General features: G+C 35.1%; 4 protein-coding genes across 7 annotated transcripts in view; 1 reads left to right on the plus strand and 3 right to left on the minus strand.

Moving 5' to 3' along the window:
- Positions 1 to 535: 535 nt before the first annotated feature.
- Positions 536 to 1,497, minus strand: LOC120636243 (rhythmically expressed gene 2 protein-like). Its single transcript, XM_039907621.1, has one exon. It carries the CDS (start codon positions 1,308 to 1,310, stop codon positions 570 to 572), a length of 741 nt encoding a protein of 246 aa, XP_039763555.1. The 5' UTR covers positions 1,311 to 1,497; the 3' UTR covers positions 536 to 569.
- A 3,294-nt stretch (positions 1,498 to 4,791) lies between these two features.
- LOC120636524 (ephrin type-B receptor 1-like) lies at positions 4,792 to 6,753 on the minus strand. The gene has a single exon (XM_039908038.1). It carries the CDS (start codon positions 6,643 to 6,645, stop codon positions 4,942 to 4,944), a length of 1,704 nt encoding a protein of 567 aa, XP_039763972.1. The 5' UTR covers positions 6,646 to 6,753; the 3' UTR covers positions 4,792 to 4,941.
- A 2,523-nt stretch (positions 6,754 to 9,276) lies between these two features.
- On the plus strand, positions 9,277 to 15,187 carry LOC120636577 (selenoprotein K-like). 2 transcript variants are annotated; one of them, XM_039908116.1, is made up of 4 exons: positions 9,277 to 9,420; positions 10,438 to 10,513; positions 11,311 to 11,388; positions 13,834 to 15,186. In XM_039908116.1, the coding sequence occupies exons 1-4, from the start codon at positions 9,402 to 9,404 to the stop codon at positions 13,934 to 13,936; spliced, it is 276 nt and encodes a 91-aa protein (XP_039764050.1). In that variant the 5' UTR covers positions 9,277 to 9,401; the 3' UTR covers positions 13,937 to 15,186. The 2 variants fall into 2 exon arrangements, with proteins under 2 accessions (XP_039764050.1, XP_039764049.1); XM_039908115.1 differs by lacking the exon at positions 9,277 to 9,420 and adding an exon at positions 9,467 to 9,536 and having other exon boundaries at positions 13,834 to 15,187.
- A 1,222-nt stretch (positions 15,188 to 16,409) lies between these two features.
- The window catches only part of LOC120636190, a 62,480-nt gene continuing 52,307 nt past the window's right edge, over positions 16,410 to 26,582 (minus strand). For all 3 annotated transcript variants that reach the window (XM_039907542.1, XM_039907540.1, XM_039907541.1), the window contains exons 3-9: positions 24,482 to 24,676; positions 23,431 to 23,538; positions 22,000 to 22,101; positions 21,262 to 21,394; positions 20,476 to 20,710; positions 18,654 to 18,847; positions 16,410 to 17,872 (exon numbers count right to left, since the gene is read on the minus strand). In XM_039907542.1, the coding sequence (XP_039763476.1) occupies positions 17,763 to 17,872; positions 18,654 to 18,847; positions 20,476 to 20,710; positions 21,262 to 21,394; positions 22,000 to 22,101; positions 23,431 to 23,538; positions 24,482 to 24,676 (1,077 nt within the window). In that variant the 3' untranslated portion in view covers positions 16,410 to 17,762. The remainder of the gene's footprint in view (positions 17,873 to 18,653; positions 18,848 to 20,475; positions 20,711 to 21,261; positions 21,395 to 21,999; positions 22,102 to 23,430; positions 23,539 to 24,481; positions 24,677 to 26,582) is intronic.

Consider the following 26,582-nt stretch of genomic DNA (forward strand, 5'->3'; position numbering starts at 1 on the left):
CTTCCTTGCCATCTTAACAGTGCTCCAATCGTCCACCTCAACTGTCTGCTGTACCTACACCCGCTGATGAATGAGGCTCTGGACACAGCCAAATAGCAGCAAAACCATAACAATCTAGTTAGACTGGAAAAATTGCATAGGTTGCAGGTAAAATCAGTGTTTTCTGGCAATAATCAACCAGCCTACTCTGTGTTGTTATTATGGCCATTACTTTGGATGAGTAACAAAAACCTTTTGTAATTAAGTTAAATTACAGTCTTCATTTACAGAAACACCTAAAGTATCATTAGCTGTAACTAAATCAAAATAGTCAGTTATCTCTTATATCTCTCATAGATAATAACAGGTATGAAAATCAGATATTCAATAATTGTTTCTAGAAAATTTGCATTATTGTTAATTATTTAATTGAAAATCAAGATTCTACTATCCACCATCTATATGGTGTTTCTATAAAATAAAATCTAAAAAAAATTGTAAGAAGGTTTAATTGTTTATCGAACAATTTATTACATTATAAACATATTTTGCTTCATATAATTATGTGTTATTAAATAGTAAACATATCTTCAAAATAGTTGCACTCTATTATGTTTGATTGCTTTGCATAACTCTTTTAAACTTGGGAAAGCATTTACAGAATGTGACGATTCCATTAATTTATTATCTATAAGTAGACCATGCCAACCTGCCGCTTTTGCACCATTGTAGTCTTTCTCTAGATCATCTCCAATATGAAGACATTGCCAAGGGTATACATCATTTCCATAGGTAACTTGAGCACACTCAAAGATCTTTTTATCAGGTTTACATATACCTACTTCATAAGAGGTTAATACAAATTCAAAGCAATCATGAATGCTCAAGTTAGTAAGTATATCATGTAGCCGAGGATCAAAATTGGATATCACGCCAACAACAATTCCAGAACTTTTAAGTAATTTGATTATGTCTGCACCACCATCTACTACTTCCCAACATGTTGGAGTTTTGAAATCTTCAATAAGTTTTTTCGAAATTTGATTAACTTTAGCATCATTAGGTAAATGCCCTTGAAAGGTCCCTTCAATAACGCGACTCCACCACCTGTTCCAGGAAATACTATGTCTTCCAAAATTGGGATGATTCTTTGATAGATCTGCATAACTACTAAGTAATTGGTTTTTGATATCATCTCCTGTACCTTTGAAACCATGACTACGTGCTACAAGAGCATAGTAATCGTATGGAGGTACTCGAAATCTTAATAAAGTGTTTGTAACATCAAATGTAACTAACTTGATACCTTGTAAAGTCATAGTGGTAATCATGAATCAATGCAGACGTTTTCTAACTTATATAACTGAACTTAGAACTAACTACTATATAGCGAAACAAAATGTAAACAAACTAAGTACCTACAAAGTACAAACATGTTTGTGATAAGATTTTTTTTTTAATTTATTTTACGGCCATGGATGGACTCAAGTCATTAAAGGCCTTTCAAAAAATATTAAAGTGTAGCTTAAAAGGATAATCCCAGAATGTCTCAGTATCTCCAACTTCTCCAAGGTCTCCAAGAATGATCTTTCATTATTTTTTCTGTTGTTGTTTTTTAATTTATCCTCGTCGGGATAGGCAAAGATCATTGCCAATACAGCCTATTCAATCGTATAATTTATGCTTGAGTATTGCATAGCAATGCCTATTCAGTCGTATTTTATAATCATTATTGAAATGATTCATCTGAATGTTTCATTCTTCTCTTCGCATTTTTACAATTTTTCAGACCCTGTAGGTATAAAATTTCAGTATACCTCTTCTCTAATCTTCATTATTCCCTAAAGCTTATTTTTTATCTCTTAACTTCTATTTCTTAAAGTCTATCTTTTATCTTCTATATCATAAAACAAATTCTATAATTTCCAAATAAATCAAATTCCTTGAATTGTATTATCGAGAAATTTGTACAAAAATTTAAAAATCAAAGGAGTTTTTAATAATTCTTGAAACGGACGTCGAACTAACTACTATTATAAACAAAGTGTAAATATTTTACTTTTATGGCACGATCTTGACACTCGCACTATATCTGGGAATCACCCATTTTAAACAGTTAATTTATGGTTTACATTACAATATTGTGTTTTAACGTTGAAAGGATAGCAAGAGCTTCAGCCGAAAATATACTTGCATTAGGATCAATTTGTTAACCAGAGTCCAGAACCCAGTATCACTTTGCTGTCACATATAGCGATCGAATTATACATCAGTGTATATAATTCTATAACTAGGCTATTTCTAAAGCTTTTCATAGAATGACTCCCTTGTGTTACATGAAAATATTTGCTTGGATAAGTTCCTTCAGAACTGGACCAAGTGGCCTCTATTCTATGAATGTTAAAAGAATTGAGAAACTGCAAATACTCGGAGAAACCATGAAGCAAAAATAAGGAATTTATGCCAATGAGATTGGTTGAGAGTATGAGTCTGCTCAATATATTAGTGTTAGTTTAGTATAAATTTAATAAAAAATATTTTTTAAATAATTTAATCTTGCACAAGGGCGCAGAATTGCATTCAATTTGCATTATATTAATTAGAGCGGTTTTGAAGGCCCCTGTTATAAGGCGTAAACTAGAAATATGAATAACTAGCTGTCCCGGCGAACTTCGTACCACGGATCATTTTTTTTTTTTATGAATATTATATTTTAATACTTATTATCCTATTCCGGTTTAATAAGGTTTTATTGGAAGCGGAATAAGATCCAAATCCAGATTGATTTCGGATGAATGATTTGTAAAGTATGAGTAAAATTTTGGTAACAGCTCCCCAGTAGGTTCTAGCTAATAATAAATAATAAATAAATAAATATACTATGACAATACACACATCGCCACCTAGCCCCAAAGTAAGCGTAGCTTGTGTTATGGGTACTAAGATGACTGATGAATATTTTTATGAATTATATATACATAAATACTTAGAAAATACATATAAACACCCAGACACTGAAAAATACTTATGCTCATCACACAAACATTTTCCAGTTGTGGGAATCGAACCCACGGCCTTGGACTCAGAAAGCAGGGTCGCTGCCCACTGCGCCAGTCGGCCGTCAGATTTCAAAACATTCAAAGCTAATGCTCTTGCTATTATGCAATGAAAATATTTATTTCATTATTAGTAAATAATAAACCCAAAAATTTTGCCTTTGATGCCTCTGTTAAACAAGTTTGGTTATAATCTGAGTGTCGCTGACTATGGGCCTTATAAGAAGGCTCAGAGTCACTTCAGCGGGCGATGGATAAAGCTATGCTCGGAGTATCTCTGCGTGATCAAATCAGAAATGAGGAGATCCGTAGAAGAACCAGAGCTACAGACATAGCTCGACAAATCGTAAAGCTGTAGTGGCGGGGCAGATAGATCGGAGAACGAATGGACGTTGGACGACCCAAGGTGCTGGAAAAGCGGCCTCGCACTGGTAAGCGCAGCGTTGGTCGACCCCCAATGAGGTGGACAGACGACATCAAGCGCGTCGCGGAGAGCCGCTGTAAAAAAGCGGCACAAAACCGTGGAACTCCCTTAAAAAGACCTATGCCCGGCAGTGCACGTGATGATATGATGATGGAGGGTTTTGTTTTACAAAAACAACAACTTTAGATTTTTGGAATTAATATTTAGGTCGTTCAATTATTTCCGTTTAAAGTCTGATTTGGAATGGGCTCAATATTCCTCCCTGACAAACACCTTTAGAAGAATATTGGGGGCTGTACAGACAGACTTCTATTCAATTTTTGTCTGTCTTTCGTATAAAAAGCTAAATATCCAGTTAATAAATCCTATTCTGGAAGGTACATTAAGGAGTATTCTTAAATTTACATTATTAAATGCACCTTCTTTATCAAGAAAGACAGAATCCAGAAGAGAGTTTTAGGCCATTGACTTTTGAATATCAAGTTGAAACAAGCTGATATTTTCTTAAGATTTTTTAAGCCACATTGATTATAGATATAGGTAAGATATTATTATTTTCAACATAGAATTTGCCTAAGCTTAAGCCTTTGCTTTAAAAGCTCTTAAAAGATTTTGCCCATACATTAAGTTAATTTAGTTTTCATAGAACTCTTTTTGTAAGGTTTTAAGACTGTACTTAACTTTCCACTCCTTAGGAATGCAACTGGCTGTCCATGAGTTATTATAAATGTCACAAAAAATTGCAAGACCATTAGCATCCAAATTCTTCAACAAAATATAGGGTATGCGGAATGCCATGGGTGTATTTTCTGATGTTTATTGCTGTTCTTATCTCAGTAAATGTGTTGAATAGGATTCTCCTTCTCCTTCTTTATTATAGTGACTTAAAAATACTCCAGATTTTTAAGTCACTATAATTCTATTATAGAAAAAGATGCCTATGCAATTGTTGAATAACTCATAAAATGGCGGCATTTCCTAATAGGAAAACATTTCAACAATGAATACAATTTTATTGTACACCACATACATAAAATTTACAAAATACAAATATAAAAGAGCATTCATGTAGGAGATACAATTTGATGGCCTTATCGCTATATAGAAATCTCTTCCAGGCAACCAAAGGCAAGGAAGAAAATACTATAGATGCTTGGTAGGTGGTACAACATATATATATTTTTATGATATAAATACATAAACTAAACAAATATCATAATACATATTAAACAACCAAAAATATATTATATACAACAATATAATATATTTTCTATACAAATTTAAAATAAAAAAAGAAAAGAGAATAAAATATAAAAAAAATGTACTAATAAATAAATAGATAAAAAAGAACCCTCAAAGAAATAAAGAAAACAAAATAGAAACATGTAGATACAGTTGATCATTTCCATCAATGCCTGGCTGATTCAGAGTTTCATTTATGTTGGATAGAAATCATTAAAGTGATAAAAAGAATGAAAAGATTCAATGGTGGGGCTTTAAATCTATAGGTGGTGGGTTCCAAGAAAGTGCAAACATAGCTCCAATTAATTGTAGTTGGGAACCTTCTTCCTCACTTACAAATAAATTGTCAAGCACAGATCCAGTTCTTCCATATACAATACCACTAAGTTCACCCCAGCCCCTTTTCATTTTAGCTCTAACTCTTATACCATACTCTGTATCCCTTTTTAAACCATTAATTATAACATGGGGCTCTTTTGTTATTCGAACTGTTGCATTCGCACTTTTCTCAAGATTGTCCTTTGGAAAACACTTGACTTCATAACTTTCAATAGTATCATCCGGGTCGGTTAAATCTATTGGTGGTGGGTTCCAAGCAAGAGATAACTTGTCACTTTCAGCACTAATAACTCTCAGCTTAGTAATTACACTCACCACAGATGCCTCAGTCACAGCTGTTATCTCTACCTTCTTTGGAGGTTCACCTGTTATATCAGTTACACCATTTTGTGCATAAACTTGAAACTTGTACTCTGTCACTGGGTCTAATCCCATTATAGTAACTCTAGTTGCATTTAGACCAAATGCTGCAGGTCTATATTCTACACTGGGCCCACAATTAGAGCAATGAACTTTGTATGTGACATCACTCCTACCCCCAGTCTTATGGGGTGGTTGCCATGCAAGAGATATTGAAAATTGGTCAGCAAAAGTAACAGTTAAATTATCTGGAGCTGAAGGTGGCTGTGTACAAGGTACATTCTTGGGATCTTTTTTTGCTCTGAAAAAACCAGGTACACATTTGCATTCATCGGAGGCATATGCTGTAGACTCTGAATAATCAGGGCATGGTATACAGGGATCATCCCCTGTGTGTGATTTGAATTTTCCTGGTGAGCACTCATTGCATATTTGGTTAGTGTGATCAGGTTCATACCCAGCCCGACATTTGCATGAACCACTTGGAAGTGTCCATTTTCCATCACCTTTGCACAGGTACACTGGTGGTGCTTCCCCCTGAGCTGTTTCTGAATGTTCTACACATGTCCCATTAGCTTGTTCAATAACAGTAACCTCACGTCCTGTTGGAGTAGCAGGGAACTTTGCAAAGTGTATAGTCACTTCTGGACAAGTAATGTAATACACTTTCACAGCCAGAATAGAAATACATGCACCCTGATCTCTGAATGCAATATATACCCCACGTTTAGTTACAGCGATACTCTTAACTTCTGTGTTAATGTCTACTTCTGAGTTTGTGTTGAATCTTCCTTCACCAGCAGCAATACGCCCCACTAGTTTATAACTTTCAGGTTCCCATGGTGGTTGTTCTCTAGTAGCTACATCAAACTCATAGTATAATAGACTGAACGTTTCTTTACAACTAAGTGCATTACCTGGAAAGAGTGAACAATCTCTGATAGTGAATTTTATTTCAATATAAATACGGTTTGCATTTCTTTTCTCTATGAATGGTGTCCACAACCAATTATTGACATTATGGTGCGCAACATCACACACAACGTACGATCGCCAATTTATCTGTTTTTCGAAATTAGTGTAGGATTCCTCACGCCAGCCATGTGTACTTGCTTGCGGGCCGTAAGGATAGCGTGCCCATCCGAGATTTTCTTCGGTTGTAGTGTCGAGAAGCATTACTTGCTCGCCTTGTACACTGAGCGCGGCAATCACGGCGGCCGCCACCGTTGCGCAAATCCACATCATCTCAACGACATAATGGCAATGTGCTTCAAGTGTTCACGGAACGATAAATTAAATTAACCGTTCGGCCCACGCTAATTCCTTAGTCTTTTCTTTGATTTATTGGCTCTGCGCGCTGAGCCATTGAACCATAGTCCAGTGCTCCTTGGAGTTATATTATTCTGTGGTCAAGTGTTATTTATATTTAAAATATATAAATATATTATATTTATATATAAATATATTATTTTATATATTTATACTAGCTATTGCCCGCGACTTCGTCTGCGTTTGATTTTTGTTTTTTGATGTGGCATTCAACTTAGTTGTAATTCTAATTTTTCGGAGTTATGGTGTAAAATCATCAAAAACTTTCATCCCCTCTCCCAAAGGAACCGAGCTTAATGTAGGGATAAAAAGTATTATATATTACTTCTAACACATCCAAGAATATGTGCACAAAGTTTCATGAGGATTGGTTGAGTAGTATTTGCGTGAAAGCGTAACAAACAAACTTAAATTGACATTTATAATATTAATAAAAAATAAATAAATGTTATAAGTAAAATAAAGTAAGTAAGTAAGTAAATAAGTAAGTAGGAAGTAGGATAGGATAGGATAGGATAGGATAGGGTAGGGATAGGGAAAAAAGAGAATTAAAAAAAAAAGGAATTAACAGGATCAGAAAAGGATGAAATATTACAAAGATAAATACTTAAAATATGTACATATTTATAACTTAATATCATATAATAGGATAAATATATGATACTAAGTTAAGGCAGGAGTTCGACTTTACATTCGGGGGGCCTAGTTTAGGTCCCAGCACGCACCTCTAACTCTCAAGTTTTGTGCGTTTTATGTATTTAAAATAAGTCAAGGAAAACATCGTGAGGAAACCTTCATGCTCGAGACTTCTCCATAATGTTCTGCTGTTCTTATTTCTGCTTTGTCAAGCAATCCGGACTGCACTTTGGATTATAATTTTTAGTTTTCTTTTATTATTTTTTAGTTTTTCTTATTGTAATATTACTTTACTTTAACTTTTTGTATTTTTATCATCTGAAAATAAAACCTTGCTCTATTCTTCGTCGGTCCACGTCGCACAATTTTGAGAAAATCTTAACCTTGCAATACGGTGCCCAGGCAGTAATTTAGGACTCCTCTAGCTACTCTTCTTCTTCTTTTTGGTTTATTGGTTCTGCGCGCTGAGCGATTGAACCATAGTCAATTGCTTATTCTGTGGTCAAGTATTGTTCTTATTTATACATTTTTTTTTAAACGAGGAAACTTTTTACATTAAAAAAAAAAAACTAAGTTTTATAAAAAATAAAAAGGAAACGGAATTTCGAAAAGAATTAATAGGATCAGGAAAGGATTAAATAGTATAATAATATGGATTTAATAATAATATAATTTAATAATATGGAATACTTAAACTAGCTACTTATTTACAACTTAATATCATACAATAGGATAAATGAGGAAAAAAGTTTATAAATACAAGGTTCATTAATGGACAAGAGGATGTCAACGGAAGTAGGAAGTGGGATGTTTAACTTAATAAGACCCTGGTAAAATGAATCCCGGTTATATTTTGAGCATGATAAGAAAATGTGGTTCAGGTCACCCACCTCACCACATTCGCACAAATCACTATCCACAATTCCAAATTTCGCCAGTTGCACAGGAGAACAAACGTGGCCCAAACGCATACGCGTCAAGATACATGTCACTCTCCTGCTCAACTTTAAACCCGAGAACCATGGCTTTGACGGAATAGAGTTTTGAATCCTAGCGAAAGATTTACCCTTTGACTGGCTAGAAATCGACCAAGCCATTTTCCAAGATTCCTGAAGGGAATGTTTTGGCATTGCACATAAATCATAGGCATAGTTACAATAGTCGGCAATATCTCCGCATGATATAGCCTCATTGGCAAGCTGGTCAGCACGTTCATTTCCAGAAATTCCAGTGTGACCTGGTACCCAGGAAAACACCTCTAGCTACTCTTCGACTGTGTAAGTCTCATGCTGACAGTTCATCCACTAACACTTACATTTCTAACATTTTCAAGATTGTGTTTGATGTATAATGTAGTCGACAAGATGAAAATGTGCGTTAACTGTAAGTAAAAATCTGAAAAATCAATAACGTTGTAAAAAAAAAATATTTATTTCTTAATCAACATATAATAGAAATCGATTTGCAAAAAAAGTTTTTCTCGCCATTCTTCGAAAAATTAAAGGAAGCAAGTGATATTTTAATTGAACGCACATAAATTAGTTGCCATGTTAGTATTTGAGAATAAAGCTGTACCATCATAAACATTTTTTCTTTTTATGCGTCCTACCTTTATGATTTTATCATATTATATAGGAACAGTGATATTTTAACTTACCAGATCCCCATAATGATATATATTATATACACTATATACATAAAATATATAAATGTCTAGTATATAATAATTGGCAAACTAATTTTAAACAATTAATTCCTTGGCTGATACACTTTATTGTATAATTAAAATTAAAATCTAAAAACAAAGCCCCCAAAATCGAAGTATTCCCGCAGTTTCATTTTCTTCTTTTTTTCCTATTCTTTGATAAAAATTATCAGTGCCAAAGAGTAAACAACTGTACTTATAAAACTGTCACTTTATGTGTCATCAAACAATTATTGGGAAGATATAGTACCCGTTATTTTTATAACAAACTTAAAACATTAATGTTTTGGAGTTTTATTTGGCGGCTTATTCAGTAAATAAAGCGTTTAAAATGGTTTACGTTAAAGGAGGTAAGTAATTTATTTGCACAAGTTCATATTTCAAAACTACTAAGAAATTTAAGACCACGTCATTTTTTAGTTTTATTAGGTCATGTTAGATGTTATCAAAAGGAATCTAGTTTATGGTAATTATATGACTCTGATTATTAAGTTATTTAAAATGAATGTGTGATCCAGATCCTATGGAAATTCCAGCTAAATTCTCGGCGGCGGAGGAAGGATCGAAGTATCTGCACATCATCAAATATGAACGGAAATATGTATAGCGATAACAACGTAGCTTAAAAATACTAGAAATGACATCATAACTCAACCAGTTATAAAACTGATAGTGGTCTGGGCATTCTGCTCAAAGGACACAGGAATTAAGTTCTAAACTGCCAGAATAGTGACCCCACACTAGAAAACGCAGCGTGGTTAGGCCACCCACTGGGTGAACAGACAATATTAATAGAGCTGCAGGGAGTGCTTAAGGACAGGTCTTGGGAAGGGATTTTCACACTTCATAAACAGTATTGATTTTGGTAAACAAACTTTTGTAGATTATCATACTTTTGATATTAGAAAAAAAGTTTTCTGTATGTTTGTGCTTCTTTGATATTTGTTTAATTTCACTAAAAGTTAGCTCTTGACTGCAATCCCATCAGTGATCAGTGATGATGCAGTTTAAGATGGTAATAGGCTAACCTAAATGCTAAGTTGCTTGGTCGGACTTCTTTGATGGTAAGGTGTTCACTAGCCTCAGCTGTAGCTCATCACGACACCAGCCTGAAGAAAATTTTGAAATGATATACACCCAACTAGACCAGAGATTTCAAATTATATTATTTAAAACCAAAGCACTCACCACTGCGAGGGATGGGAGGTGGCTTTATAGGCTGCATTGATTGACTTATTAAATTTTACTGAAAAATGTAAACCTTTTCTGAATAAGTTTCACAATGTTTATGACAGAAATTTTCAAAACTTTCAAAACTTTTTTTTTTCTGATGAATACCTACTAAAGAATTTTTTATTGTTTTGCAGATGGCACAGTGGTCGAGAATCACCCATTAAGCATTTTTGGCTTGTTTTGGGGAATTGTTAACTTCTGTCATTTACTGTAAGTAATATATTATCTATTTTTAATTTTTCTGGTTTTGCATGCGTAATAGAGCTTAATATATTCCAACTAGAATACTGACTTGCTTGTGGCATGTGTTTAACAGTAGGGTGGTAAACTTAAATAATCACTGCCCAAACCTCCCACCAGACCAGACCAGAGGAAATTTAGAAATTGTGAATTCCCAAATGGTTGCTGGGGATATAACATATCACACATATTATACGTTTTGACGACCTCCATAGGACAGCAGTTAGTGACTTTAATTTGGAGGGTTACAATTCACAGCATGGGCACTTTGGGAATTTAAAATTTCTCTGGTCCAGACTAGGTCTTGTGGGAGGATTTAGCCGTGTCCAGTTACCATCCTTCTACGCACAAAGATATGCTGCTAAGCAATTTATCTTTCAGATTTCTGGTTGCTAGAAACCGATTAGGGGTATGGTTTTAATATGACTGACATACTCCCTAACAGGTTAGCCCTATACCATCTTACACTGTATCATCACTGACTAGGTGAGATTGCAGTCAAGGGCTCACTTATTATTTATAGTGGAATAACAAAAAAAAGAAAGACCACCATTGCATCAATGAGGTCATCAAAAATCTGAAACTGATCTTTGTTGTAGAACTTTGTACCCACTCTTACTTTGTATATTATTTTTTAATTCCACTTGGTGGTTATGTTATAATGGTAAAACAAAAATTGATTTAGAAAGCTAACAAGAACTAATATCTATCCTGCAGTTAAGATTGACTTTGAAGTAGTGTGTTTTTAATTTGAATTATCTGTTTAGTTTCAGGACCTTGGTCGACCCCAATTACAACAAACATGGTAACAAATATGAAAGAGACTTCCGTCCACCTGGCAGTGGGTAAGTTATCATTGAAACTACACATGGTAGTAGAGTATAGTATACAAGTAACTAAGTTATTTTATTTAATGATAAGCTAGCATTTGACTCTGAGTTTGTCTTGATGATAACGAACAACAAATCATAGGATAGAAGTGCTAATTCAGAAGGGTGGGTATAAATTACACCTAGTTAGGTGCTTGACAATGCAAGTTGCTACCTAAGCGTATTAAAACTAACTTAGTTTCAAGGCAGTTTTGCATCAGAACACTAAATTGCTTGACAGGTATGTATTAACAAAATAAAGATCACCCTCACTCCACCACTCATCTAGATTACTAAGTTGTCACAAAAACAAGCAATATCAGGGTTCATGAGCACTAGTAGATGTAAGAACTCCAGAACAGCAGCCGGTTTATTGATTATTAAAAACAAATTTATTGAATTTTTAACATAAGTGTATGTAGACTATTTCATACTACTTCTTGCACACTACAAAAATGATCAAGTGAGCTACAAGCTGCTTGTTCTTGGAATGGTTCAAAAAATATAGCCTCGGATACCTGGTTGATCACCCTTTGCACTTTCTTTACATAAGTTTGAAAAGGAAAACATTATCCTTATATATAATTCATCCAAATTGTGAGATCAGTTCCCAAGATTGCTCACTTACATACTTTTGCAATATTCAATCTATCCCTAATTTATAGATGTATTATGCAATTTCGCTAGTGTCAAAAAACATCCATACAATTTATTAACAAATAACACCTTTGCTAAGCAACTTATCAACAAGATTTATTCAAGAATATATTACAGCTAGATTGGTAGAGTCACTACAAACATATATACTTGATGTTTCAAAACATCCATACAATTTATTAACAAATAACACCTTTGCTAAGCAACTTATCAACAAGATTTGTTCAAGAATATATTACAGCTAGATTGGTAGAGTCACTACAAACATATATACTTGATGTTTCAAAAGTGCTTATAAAGTAGGCCTACTTGAAATTAATGAATTTTGAATTTGAATTGAATATAGAAAACGTGCGTTAAACTATGAAGATGTCTAAACCATTACTTTATATTAAGTGTTTAAAAATTCAACCAATCCACATTTACTGCTGGACATTAGACCTTTTGCAGTGTGGTGGCAGCATCAGAATATAGTTGTCAACACCCCTCGTCTACCAATGGGTGTTGTACGAGGCGACTGAGGGATTCTCTGTTCTACTACTACCTTCTACTGCGATCACCGACCCGCCTGCCCTCTAAGTCCAGCAACACGATCTTGTACCGCTTGTGTTCATCGAATCCTTGCAACTTGTTCCATGATATATTATGAAAATTAAGCTTAATTTGCTATAGTCCGCGAAAAGCAGGACAACCTGTATGGTACCCCATTTATAATTTCTTAATTCCTTATACTCAACATCAAACAGACCTTCGGCAATGTACCCTCACGCACGTTTCGCTCCGAAACCGGAGCATCCTCAGGAGATGTTGACAAATGACAAATACTACTTAACAATTGTTCATTGCGTAACGTGCATTGCCGAAGATCTGTTTGGTGTGGAGTATAAGGATTGAAGAAATTATCAGATTCTCCTGCTTTTCGCGGGCTATAGCAAATTAAGATTCATTTTCATAATACTTGTTTATGTATCAATCGTTTGCTTAGTTTATGTTGTTCCGTCTATGCTGTACAGTCTGTGTTGTTCTGGCGCTGCTCTTCTGTCATTGCTGCTCTGCCTGTGCCGTTTTTGTCTGCCTGTGCTACTGTTTTGTCCGTGTGCTTTTCTTTCTATGCTCTTCAGTCTAAGCTGTTCTCTCTGTTCTCTTCTGTCTCTGCTGTTCAGTATGTGCTGTTCTGTTTGTTGGCGGTTTACTCGTCTACTCGTTAACGTTCACCTGTGGTGGTAATGGTTTACGCTTCGCATGTTAGTCACATCAGCACTTCTTCCTCCGACGTCCACCGGTCCTTGAGCTAAGTGTGAAATGGCCCATTCTCACTAAAGACGAGCAAGGCAATGGCCAATGCCCTAAACAAGTAACGCCGTATCTAAGGAGATTCCTAGGCATACACCAACCGTTCACCAATAGTCATTACATAAGAGTTGGTTAAAATCACTAGGCGTTCTATTTAGGCGATGCCTATGTTTAGTGAAAACGGGTATAAGTCGCTATAATCCAGCGGTCGATTTTGGTGGGATTTACTCATCTACCTCTCATAGCAAGGCAGCTTAAGACCTTGCTAGTGGTTTTGTTATGTTAAATGTATAACCTCGATCCATGGTATCAATGTTCATTAATGGAGTCTTGCTTTTATTAACTGCAAGTGAGCAGTATCACCTGGTGGTATGTTTTGATACAGTCTAAGATCGCCTCATTAGGTATTCGATTTAGGCGATGCCTAGGTTTAATGATAGCGGGAATAATTTTTATTTTTTTTATTTTCAGGCCACCAAAGCCGCCAACGCGAAAATTTGGAGGATTTGGGCCGTCTGGGAGTGGACCCTCGCCTCCACCAGCGGGGGGTTGTGGTGGATGTGGCTGTAACTGAATTAATCAATCTATCATGAGTATAGTAGAAATCTGAAAGATACTTTCTTTTATAAAATACATTTCGAGAATATATTTTATTAACTTACGAAATGCTAATATCTTAACTTTCAGTGCAATGAATGATCACTCGGAACTTATGTTGTTAAAAAATAACTTACTTAGTACTAAGACTTCTAGATACAAGACATGACTATTTACACTTTACCAGCTCGGTTAAAAATTGTAAAAAGGCCAGCACTCTAGTTAAGTTAAGAGCTGTGTGTAAAAAAGAATTGGCACCGCCATTAATATAAAATTGCCTTGTCACTGTAATGCTGTAAACGATATAATTAATAATAATAATATCGTTTATATCTTTCATCAAACTTGCACATATAGTGAGTTGACGAACTGGCTATCCTAGCTAGATTTTATCTGTGTTAAGGATGACTATGCTTTGTCTAATTTAGGATGAGCAGGTGCTCGCCCGTAAAGTTTCATATTCTTTTTCGGTAAAATATAATACAGATAATTTCGTATTTCATTGATAGTAACCTACTACATACAAACTATCAAAATCTGTTTTTAAATAAATTAAAGAGTGTTCCCGTGATAAAAAGTCCAATTTTCATTCAGTTCATAGAACAGGTACAGAATCTTCGAAACTGTTTCATCCTTTTAGAAGAGGATTTTAGATGATAGCTAATTGAGTGCCGTATTGGCAGCTCTCTGACAGTGGCGTGCATGTAGCGTTTGATCACGGTATGCATAAAGCAGGAAGATGGCATAAAATTGAAAAATCCTACGAGTTTATGAAAAAAATTGGGTAGGCAATGCTTTTGTGCAAGTATGAAGTGCACGCCACTGCTCTCTGTTTATATGCCTTAATATTACTATGCCAAGTAGCCCGGTCCAATACAGAATTCAGAAGTGTTGTATTTAGGTAATGCAGATGCCTCTATCTGCATTACCTAACTACAACAGCTTCGATTTTACATCACACTGTTGCATATCACGCTTCAATTATTGGTTCTGTACGCCAACGGACATGGTCGCTTTTTTCCACACACTTCATTACTTGGGCCATAAAAGAACCCAACCGTCAAAATTTGAAGTTTCTAAGTACATCAGTAAGTCAGCCTTTACATATATACATATATAGAAGAAAAAGATATATAAATGGAATTTTAGCACGTCAGTTATAGACATATAATATATTATAACCTTTTAATTACTATTACACTTATTAATATAACTATGTAAGAAAAGAAAAGTGTATTATTTACATTTCTATTCCTATCCATTTGATAAACTGTAATCCACACTAAAGTTTTTTTTACAGTATAAACATTGCCGTCAAGACCCAAAGTAAAAGTAGCTTGTGTTATGGGTACTAAGAAATTAAAGCGTGCAAACTTAGACGTCAAATCAATAAACATCATCTTCAATATGAAATGCAAAAAGCCTAGAAAAATAGCCTTTCTGAGAAATTCCGATGCGTGCGATACGTAAATGGTAAACGTTACGCCAATTCGACGGAACTGTTCCTCTTTAAAAGTCGCGAAGTCGCGAGGGACCGCTAGTTACTAATATACAGTAGCTGACATATTATAACTAAGTCTTGCATTTACAATATTAGGTACCTAGTGTTTACAATTATTATGTCCCGATTAACTGTTTTAAAGTAAGTAGTAAGTAGTTAGTTTTGTTTGGTAGTTTTCCTAATTTAATTTAGTTTTGAAATCATAACGTTTCTACATCAACTCGAAATGATAAATTCACTGCTCTATTTTCTGCTACTTTTACGACTAATTAGTAATAATTTTACGAATAGTTATTATGAGATAAAACATAATCTTGTCAAATGTAAGGTCTCTGAGATCAAAATATAGTCTATCATAGTTATACAGGGGATACCTTCTCTTACTGCATAAAGTAAATAACCGCTTGGTTGCTCAGTATATTTAGTAAGAGATAAGTATCTAGGTAGGTACCTATATGGTTTTTTTAATTGAATTATTTTGTGATTAATATGTCTGTCTTAATTCACATACCACATTGGGTTCTAGGCAGTGGCGTGCATAGAGGGTATGCACAGGGTATGCAGATGATATCAAGTATTGAAATTCCCCAGTACGAGTTATAAATACTTAGGGCAGTGGCGTGCACTTCATAAATGCACAAAAGCACTGCATACCCTAACGTTTTCATATAACTAATAACGGAGGAGGATTTTGCCATTTTATGCCATTTTACTTTGTTATGCTTACCCTGGTACAAGTTCCTGTGCACGCCACTGCTGACTTTTAAAGTCCTATAGTATGGGGTGCGTGTTGCGTTGGGTATCTAATTTGGTCGCCTCGAAAATGGTGCGAAAATGATAACGACTAGGCTTTCAGCGCTCTAGCCTTGTAGAGGATAAACGCACGTTGTGGACAAATATAAACTTAAAATAATATAATCAAAGTAGGTATTGAAATAAAAGTTGTAGAATTGGTATAGTATAACATTTATTTTCATAAACAATAAAAGTGCTCGCTACTTTAACAAACTTGTTCAAAGAGACGCAAATCCCTATATTCTTATTCAATAACAATCTACGAGTAAAACCATCAAACCTTATGTCCGCCTCAAGGATACAAACCATATCTGTTATATTTCTTAGTTTTATAGAATATCTCGCTTTGTTGTAGATTTTTCCTAAATACACTTATGCCCGTTTTCACTAACGACAAACAATGCCTAAATAAGTAGCGCCTAGTCTAAGGAAATTCCTAGGCATAAATCAATCTTTCACCAATAGTCATTACCTAAGAGTTGGTGTCGAATCATTATGCATTCTAGTTAGGCGATGCCTATTTTTCGTGAAAACAGGTATAAGTCGCTATAATCCAGCGGTCGATTTTGGTGTGATTTACTCATCTACCTCTCATAGCAAGGCAGCTTAAGACCTTGCTAGTGGTTTTGTTATGTTAAATGAGTAACCTCGATCCATGGTATCAATGGTCATTAATGGAATCTTGCTTTTATAAACTGCTAGTGAGCAGTCTCACCTGGTGGTAAGTTTGGATACAGTCTTAAGATGTTGGATGGTGGGCTTTGGCACCCCCAATCTGTTATCATGCGGTATCGTACCAGGATGCTGAATCACATTGCTTCCCGACTTGTACTTTAGGATGGTAACTAAACACGCCTTATAACATCCCGCACCTAGACCAAAAAAAATGAAAAATTCAAAATTCCTATATTTTCCCTGCCGGGGACCTGGATCGGACCTGGCCCAGGGATGTCACGGAAGGATGTGTTAACAAGTACCTTCTTAGTTTAATGTAATATTAAAATATCGAAAATGTTCGCATTCCGTAACTCTCCATTTATTTTTCTCCATATTTTCTTAATATTCGAATTATCATTATTAACTATGTCTAGGACTCTTTTTCTCAGGGCGTGAAATGTCAATCTTTCTCCAACGTACCGAAAGAGTGTACTTATATTTTTAAACCTCTCACTACGTGAATACGTGACTATTTTATATTTAGGTACGAAACTTTATTTAAATTATATATTCGTCTCATGATAAATAAATTATCTTTATTTTTGGAGGTCTAAGGAACTAAGTAGGTAGGTAAATTCATTTTCTAGCAATCTACGATTGATACTAGCATTGTAAGTTTTATTGAAGTTCCTAATAACACGCCAGGGGAAAAATCGGTCCAACTATTAGTTATATTTTCTTAATTCCTAAAAAATTCGTAAAGAATCAAAATAAATTAGATACAACTTTCAATCATTATGTCGAATAATACGAGCTACGCGTTCTAACATTGTTCGAACCACACATTGGTTTATGATTTTTCTAACATTGAAAATCTTATTGGTAAAACGGCGACGGGCTCTGAACCGTTAGGTTTGTTGATAAAAATACTCCACGTCATCTTGTCTAGCTCGAATACACCTGAAAAAAAAATTTGTAAAGTCAGAGTCGAATTCAGATATTTCTTTATATATTAGTCTAATTGGTCAATGAATGGCTGTTTATGCGGACAATTACATAGAAAATGTGACACGGTAGTAACATGAAGGCGATAACTACATTCGTGAACTTAAAACTAAAGCTACGAGGGTTCCAAACGCGTCCTGGTCTTAGAAGAAGCCCACAACAAACTTAGCCGGATATTCTTTTTGTTATCACTTAGTTAATACTTCGGTTGTTGTTTTTAAAGGTAGCTTATCATAATTCCTAGTGCAGCTTGATACCATTTTTCTTGACCGTCGCTAGGTAGTTTAGCGTTGGGGTTTATTATAATCGCTTAAAAATCAGCATTACAGTATTTCTGAGCAGGTACAGGTAACAAAATGTTAAATCAGCGTTAGCGACGGTTTGAAATCCTTTATGAACAAAGGCACTTTATGCTTAAGAAGGCTGCTATATACCCACTAGAGAATCATGGCCTTGAGTGCCAAGTGTGATATTTTCGCGCCATCTAGTGATAATTCAATTTCCAAATACTGCAACTAGATGGCGCTTCTTCTATACAATCGAAATAAATAAACGTAGGTAGAAATCTCACACTTGCACTGACAACTGAAGATTAAGGATTTTAAAATTAATTTTAACTCTCATTCAGACGTCAGAATAATTTCAAGTTATGCACCAGTAGAAACGATGATTATACAATATTATTGGTGGTATAGGTATATTTTTAAATAGTATAAACTTATTAGTAATAACTTACCCGCAGCAATTGTTTTGATGATAGAATCTCTTTTCTCTTGAAACACTTGAAAGTCGGTGCCGCTTGTATCAGAAAGAATATCCTTGATGTCCTCTTGACTTTGTGGCGGCTGGTGTGAATGAATGGCTTTAAGTCGGGCAGTGCTACTATCTATAATTGGCCCTATAACTTCTTTCACTTTGATCCTTTGGTATCTGTTAATGAAGGATAATAATATGAGTTACCACGATTAAACGAAATCACCTACCTCTGACATAAAGATCGAAATATGTTATCCAAAATCTTTAGATGGCAGATTGACTTTAGAGGCGCTATCCTTTTCCTAGTATGTAGTAGTTTCCACTACGAGTAAGCGCTTTGACTGCAATCTCACCCGCTGGTTAGTGATGATTCAGTCTAAGATGGTAACGGGCTAACAAGGGGTATGGCAGTTATATTAAACACATAAGTACCCCTAATTGGTTTCTACGCGATATCGTACCGGAACGCAAGACGCTTCGAGGCACGCCTTTGTCGGTAGGGTTTGGCGGAAGCCTCGCAACAGACCTGACAAGAGTAAATTCAGAAATTATGAATTCCAGAATTTTCCTGCCGGGGATAAAACCCGGGAGCTCCTACTTAACCTCACAGCGCTCACCAAGGAGATCGACACTAATCGTAGAAAGAAAATCTCACACCTGGTACTCAGGTCGTCGGGGGTCTACCAACGGCACGTTTATCGGTGTGAGGCATCCATTTCAGCAGCTTAGAATCTAAACGTTCATCGGTTCTCCGAGTTATGTGCCCCACCTTTTGCCACTTCAGCTTCACGACTCGTTTAGTTATGTCGGTAACTTTCGCTCTCCTCGATCATGTAGAGGTACTGAGAGTGATTCTGAGCCTTCGTAAGAGGGCATTACGTTAATAGTAAGTTAAATAACTCGGAACCCACTTAAAAATAGTAAAAGCTCATTTTGATATGTGCACTATTTAAAGGAGGCATGGAATGGAAGGATAAAAATAACAGTTTTAGAAAATAGCAATTTTTTGTAGCACCTTCAACTATCTGATTGCTTAATTTCTATTGAAACTAATTTGTCTGGGAAATGTTATCATCTTTGGCCGTTTAATTTGTATGGAAGTTTCAGTTAAAATTATGAATTTAATTTTATTCACTAGGCGGTCTAGCATCAGCCAACAGGTATCAAGTTTTTGGGTTTTTTGTTTAATTTAGTTCGCAAACCTGACTGCTTAAACAAATATAAACTACAGCACTATTTGGCATGTATATACAATTGTGCCTTCTCGATGCGAACATAGCATGCAAATCTGCTGGGTACATAAAGCTGTCATAAACAGCTAAAAAAAATTTAAAATAATTAAAAATGTAAAATACTAAAATAAACGAAAATATATTGCGGAAAGAAAAATACTTAAGCAATTATCTGTTTAACTTAACACTAGATAATATTCAGAAGATATCCATTATTTATTTAATATTATGTATTTTCTATATACTAGGGTATTTACTATACTGAGAAATTCTTCATTTCGCGTTTCAAGTAAGTATTTACCTACATTGAAGGGCGACCTTTTACTGGAAAGCGATGTATTGGTGAACCTGCCACTAGAAGTACAGACGACATCAAGAGAGTCATAGGTTCTCACCGAAAACATGCGCCATAAGACCACGGAGTGTAGAAGTCCTTACCTACAGAAGAAATAGGTCTTCCGCAGTGGATGTTTAACGGTTTACCTGATTATTCTGGATTCCGGAAACAAAACGGGCTGTTGAACTTTACTAATAAGTATCATTTCACTGATCACATCTCGAGATACTTACATGTTTGTATGCACTAATGGCTCGTCAGCAAAGCCGTGTATGTTGACGAGAGACCTGTCACCTGTCAAATCTGGTGCTACCTCAGCGTTGTATATCTTTCTATCGCCTTTGTTATCCGTCCATATCATGTTAATAGAGAATCCGTTCCCGATACCGAGTCCTTCGTCGCGTAAGATCTTTTCAGATTCTGCGAAGTTTTTGGATGACAATAGAGCTCGCGTGATGAAAGTTCTTGCTGTAAAGAGATAGGTTTGTGTAAATGATACAGTATGTAGCAAACCCCATGAAGCCGGTGTAGATATATAGTAAATCGTTCCAAAGTGTAAGTACAATTTATAGCCCGCTTCTTTTTAAGAATTGCCATTATTATTATTAACCTATTATTATATTTCAGAATGGGAAGGGTTTCCTTCTAAAATAAGAAGGGGTTAAGGCCGTAGCGGCCCAGTGCTTATTGGTGGACTCCGCACATCTTTGAGGACTTATGGAGAACTCTCAGGCATGCAAGTTTTCTCACGTTGTTTTCCTTCACCGTTGAAGCAAGTGATATTTTTATTGCTAAAACGCACATAACTAAGAAAAGTTAGAGGTTTAAATTTATAAAAAGTTAGAGGTGCTTGCTCGTATTCGAACTCGTACTCCCGAAAGTTAATTGGAAGTCCTAACCACTGGGATATAACCGCTTCACTGCTTCGCTGGGCTTTCACATAATCTGTCACTATCACGAAACAAAACCAACGTGCAGGTTTAGCTATTTATCTAAGCTAAGACAAAATAGGTACTTACGTGTATTTCCAGGCTTCAGGATCAATGGACTGAGAGTGTTGATAGAGAAAACTAATCCATTTTCATTGTATCCCATTGTATATCCCGGCATATGCCCAGCGTAACAAAGTGAAGCGAATCTTTCTTCAACTGCCTAATATTACAAAGACAGATTATTCAAACTTTTCCACTGATAGTTGACTTACCCTATTTCGGCATAATGTATCATTAACTATTCTGACTGTGACGTGTGGTGACGGCCGATTAGAATACGGTTGTAAGTTTGTAACTACCACTCTACTTCCCACGGGTTTCGTAGGAGCCGACTGAGGGAATGTAACGAATAACGGGCAGTAGCGTCCTACGTAATAATACTACCATCAACTGCGATCACCAATCCGTCAGCCCAGCATGGTGATGATGGGCAAGTCCTCCCGCTGGGAGAGGCCTTTAGGCCAGCAGATTATAGCAGCAGTTATTATACATAAATAAATATACTACGACATTACACACATCGCCATCTAACCCCGAAGTAAGTTGTGTTATGGGTACTAAGATAGCTGATTAATATTTTTATGAATATAATACACAAAAATACTTGTAATATACAGATAAACACCTAGACACTGAAAAACATTCATGTAAAATCACACAAGCATTTTTCCAGTTATGGGAATCGAACCGACGGCCTTAGATGCAGTAAGCAGGGTCGCTGCCCACTGCCCACTATTCTGAACTTTTGTAACCAGTCCAACTTACCCCTTTCTCAGAGTCTTCTGGTGTAGGTATGATATGAGCAGACATTATATAGAAATGATTCAGTGTTTCACTAAAAGCGTCTTCAGTATGACCCAAAACAGCCTGTAACAGAAGAAACAAATTCATCTACCTATATAATGTTATAATGTTATACGTATATACGTAAGGCCTAAGCACCAAATGGTGAATAATGGTTCTGTTATTGACTGCCTTATACCACAGATTGCATGTTTTAGGAAAACGAGGGGAAGAGTGTTAGTGGATTGAAAGGACACCTAAATCATGACATAAGTAGTAATAGGATTGTGGCCTTTAAGAAAAAGTTTCATAGAAATATCAATACCAACTCAAACAATGTAGAAGTTAAGCTACTTAGTGCTAACGTGCATTTCATATTATTTCATATGCATTTTAAACGTAATCTCACGAGTTTCAAGATTTTTATTAGAGCTTTTCTTCGAGTAGGTTGGCATCTACCTACTTTACTAACTATCGTGTTTTGCGTTACATTGTGAGCCACAACAGTTGCAAGTTCAGGTGAAAGTCAAGAGCCAACTTTGTGTACCTACTTTGTTGTTTTGTGATGTAGAAAGAAATATTCCACCGCTACTCATATTTCGACGCATCAATTCCAACTTTTCAAACTTATTGAGAAATAAGCAAGCTCAGCTCAAAAGGCACATTACCTACAGGTAAACAACTACGGCAGTACCTAACATATTAAATCAATGTAAACAACTATGCTCGGAATAATTACATAATTCATTCATCTTTCCGTAGCTCATACAAGTCCAATGCAACTATTAAATGTTTGACTTTATTAAACTGTTTAAATTAAAAATTTAAATTTTCCGAATCGTTGCGAAAACTTGCGGAATACAATAAGTGTAGGTACAGCGATCATCTTTGTATAATAAGGTTAAAAAACACAACATAAAGACATGAGAATATTAAAAGATGAGCGAAATAGGAATAAGCAAACAAAATCGGGATAGTTTCGAATTTATACAGATAAACTCTAGAGGTTTATCTGTATAAATTCGAAATATCTAGGAGAGAAACACAAGCGTTACAACCATAGGTTTTATAAAAAAAACAAAGGAATACCTAGATAAGTAACTAGAAAATACTATAAATAAAAGCTTGATTACAAAATAGTTTTTATGGCTGTACGGTGTTATATATAAATATATATAATACCTTTGTCTTATCTCTATGGGAATGAATATAGAAAAACAACCATAGTTTTTTAATCTTTTGGAAGAATATGCACAAGTTATAGCTGGCAACATCATCTCCTTCAAAGAATACAATATAGTATATGTATGTTTTTTTCAAACTCAAACGTTTTTTGGAGAGCGATATTTGAATGATATTATTATATTTCAATATATTTAAATCTTACAAACAAAATAACTTCTATCTACTTACACTTTTTTGAGTTTTAATGGCTAAAGAACTGCAACCACCAGTGTCGTTCCTTGGTAGATGGTTATCGTTGATTGTTCCGATGATATCGTCCATTTGCAGGAGGAAAAGCTGTAAAGAATAAAAGGTATCATAGACAATTACTTATTATGAAAGTCAAGAGCCAACTTTGTGTACCTACTTTGTTGTTTTGTGATTATTTATATACATAATATTACTTATGCATTTGCTACTCTGGTAAAGTTTAGTGTGTAGGTAGGCATCAGTATCTACGCTAGTGCATTAGGAAATTCCTGTAAACTAGTCGTAAGTTGGAAATAAATAAATAAATAAAATAAAATGTAATCAGAGCGACATCTTTCATGAATAGATATTTACGCGTAAATCAATTTATTAAAAAGTACCTTTTGCTAAACATTGTTTTAACCTACTAGGTATAAGGGTTTATGAAAATTATGTAATATTTGTATGTCTAAAAACTGTCAAATTGGTTTAATATACCTATATTAAACCAATTTGACAGTTTTTATTAAACCCTTCTCATTTTTGGTAGGAGCCCTGTGCCCTCTAATGGGCCTGCAATATGTTGATATGATGATAATGACATGTGATAATCTATATTAATCCTTCCTTTAATTTTTTTTTAAATCAAGAGTAAATTTGTGTAGGTGAGCAGTGTAAATAGGTATAGGTACTTTCTTTACACTTCACGTCTATGGAGATTTAGTTAGGCTGGTAATAGTGGTATTATGACAGCCGATTGGCGCAGTGGGTAGCGACCCTGCTTTCTGAGTCCAAGGCCGTGGGTTCGATTCCCATAACTGGAAAGTGCTTGTGTGAAGAACATAAATGTTTTTCAGTGTCTGGGTGTTTATCTGTATATTATAAGTATTTATGTTTATTATATTCATAAAAATATTCATCAGCTATCTTAGTACCCATAAGACAAGCTACGCTTACTTTGGGGCTAGATGGCGATGTGTGTATTGTCGTAGTATATTTATTTATTTAAAAAAAATAAAAAATGGTGATAATGAGAAGGTATAAGACTTACCAAATGAAATGGAACGTTAGCACCATCGGCGACACCTTGCATCTCCTTAATGTAATAAGGAAAACGATGCTTCATGTTGGCAAGCGTCTTGTCATAAGCATCACGGCCAGTATCTGTTTTGTACTCCTTCTCAAAGTCCCGCAAATTTTCATATGTTGCTAGGAAGTTTTTGATCATGGGCGAGAACGTGCGACCCTGTAAAATTTCAAGTGATTTCTTTAAGTGGTTAATGCATAAAATCTATAATATTGCCTAGGTATGGTTGTGGTGGTATTATAATAATAGTCTTGAAATTGATGATTACATACAGGTCAAAAGTGGCGTGCATAGGGGGTATCCACAGAGTGTGCAGATGATATAAAATGAAGGAAATCTCCAGTACGAGTTATAAAAAACTTAAGGATATGCAATGTAAGAGTTATAAACTGCCACTCAAAAATTATTTTACCTCGGTGATTTCAAACAATGCAATTTCAAAGCAATGTTCTGTAAGTAACCGGTTCTGTAGGACATGAATTCCTGAAGGTCATCAGATAATTTCAGTCCCTTAAAGTACATAAGATGAATGAATCAAATGCTTTTGAGTCATTAATCCTCTAAAGGCCAGGCGGTTAATTCCCGCAAGATATTATGATTCAAAGAAATAAGTACTTAGTTATCAGCGGATAAATGTTTTTCGCGACCGATTTTACAACCGCAACATTATCATATTTCCCCGCAACAATTTGTTATGTATTGAGTTCTATTAAATTATGGCCAGTTATAAACCGCCAGAGAGTTACTGTAGCGGTTATGCGGTTTCTATATTATCTCTGGGTCGGTAAACAGCATGTTGATCGTTGATCACATAGACGCTGGAAGCCACAAGGGCAGCAGCAGACTCAAGAGTCGCATGCCACTTATTTTCAGAACTGAATATTTGAATGACATAAGCAGAACAGGCACTTAAATCATAATATGAGCCGCGCCACACTTCATACAATCATAGAGGTAAACTCGACTCTCGTCCAACTGCAATACTTTAATGTTATATTAAAGTACGACTTATGACAAACCATTTGGTTTTTATTCTTGTTTACTTTATACCTAAGTACCATTTCACGCTGAAATATTATTAGAAATAAAATTTAAAATTTCTTATACGCTGAAATGTAGCTTTCTATACTTAAGTAAAACTAGCGGACCCGCGCGACTTCGTCCGCGAATGAGCCGACTTAAAAAATATTCGTAAATTGTCACGGACTGTTTTATAGAACTTTGAAGAAACAACAATTCCGACAATTCCGATACACTTACACGTTTGGCGTAACGTTTACCGTTCAAGCACCGCACGCATCAGAATCTCTCAAAAAGGATATTTTTTGCACTTTTTACCCGAGATTCCAATATAAATGAATCCTAGCTAGATCGATTTATCACCCCCAAAACCCCCTGTATACTAAATTTCATGAAAATCGTTGGAGCCGATTCCGAGATTCCAACTATATATGTATAAGAATTGCTCGTTTAAAGATATAAGTAACAAAGTGGTTATCCCCATCAATTTCAAGTATAGATTAATTATTATTATTACATATTTATAAGCGTTGTCATGGTAGCATTCTGAGTCGCTCATTAGATGAATTCCCAGGTTATGGTCATGGGCAACTGCCCTACTACAGAGTTCGTTTATTTCAGTTTCTGTGAGATAGTTCCGGATCCCAGATCCGAACAAGTGTTATTAAGACTGGTTTCAAAATAAATTGTCGTGTAAAACTATTAACTGCGAATATTGTTAAAAATAATTAAAACTGTTTATATTCATGCAAATAAAATCTTACACGAAAAGTGAAACCTTGAATTTTTTTGTTTTCACTGTTTTTATATCCCTCTTTTGTTTAATTTATTTCCTTTATATACTTACTACCTGGTTCAAGGGTAATAAAGTCGCAACTTAACCGGGTAAATATTTGGTTAATTAGGCGTGCTATGGACCATCATTGTTGTCATTGTTGTTACAAACATGTATTTGACACAGTTCGTATTTCCTCCGGTGAATGGCACGAATGCATGTTATGTTTTGTATTTTTGTATACAGAGCAAATATATGTGTCTATATATA

Source organism: Pararge aegeria, chromosome Z (assembly GCF_905163445.1).
Source record: "Pararge aegeria chromosome Z, ilParAegt1.1, whole genome shotgun sequence".
NCBI lineage: Eukaryota > Metazoa > Arthropoda > Insecta > Lepidoptera > Nymphalidae > Pararge > Pararge aegeria.

Excerpts from the sequence above, each read along its gene's own strand:
- LOC120636243 (XM_039907621.1), bottom strand. The coding sequence starts at position 1,310 with ATGATTACCACTATGACTTTACAAGGTATCAAGTTAGTTACATTTGAT.
- LOC120636524 (XM_039908038.1), bottom strand. The coding sequence starts at position 6,645 with ATGATGTGGATTTGCGCAACGGTGGCGGCCGCCGTGATTGCCGCGCTC.
- LOC120636577 (XM_039908115.1), top strand. The coding sequence starts at position 9,503 with ATGTTAGATGTTATCAAAAGGAATCTAGTTTATG. Across the intron at positions 9,537-10,437 it reads CAAAAGGAATCTAGTTTATG|ATGGCACAGTGGTCGAGAAT; the intron begins GTAATTATATGA and ends ATTGTTTTGCAG. Across the intron at positions 10,514-11,310 it reads GTTAACTTCTGTCATTTACT|TTTCAGGACCTTGGTCGACC; the intron begins GTAAGTAATATA and ends TTATCTGTTTAG.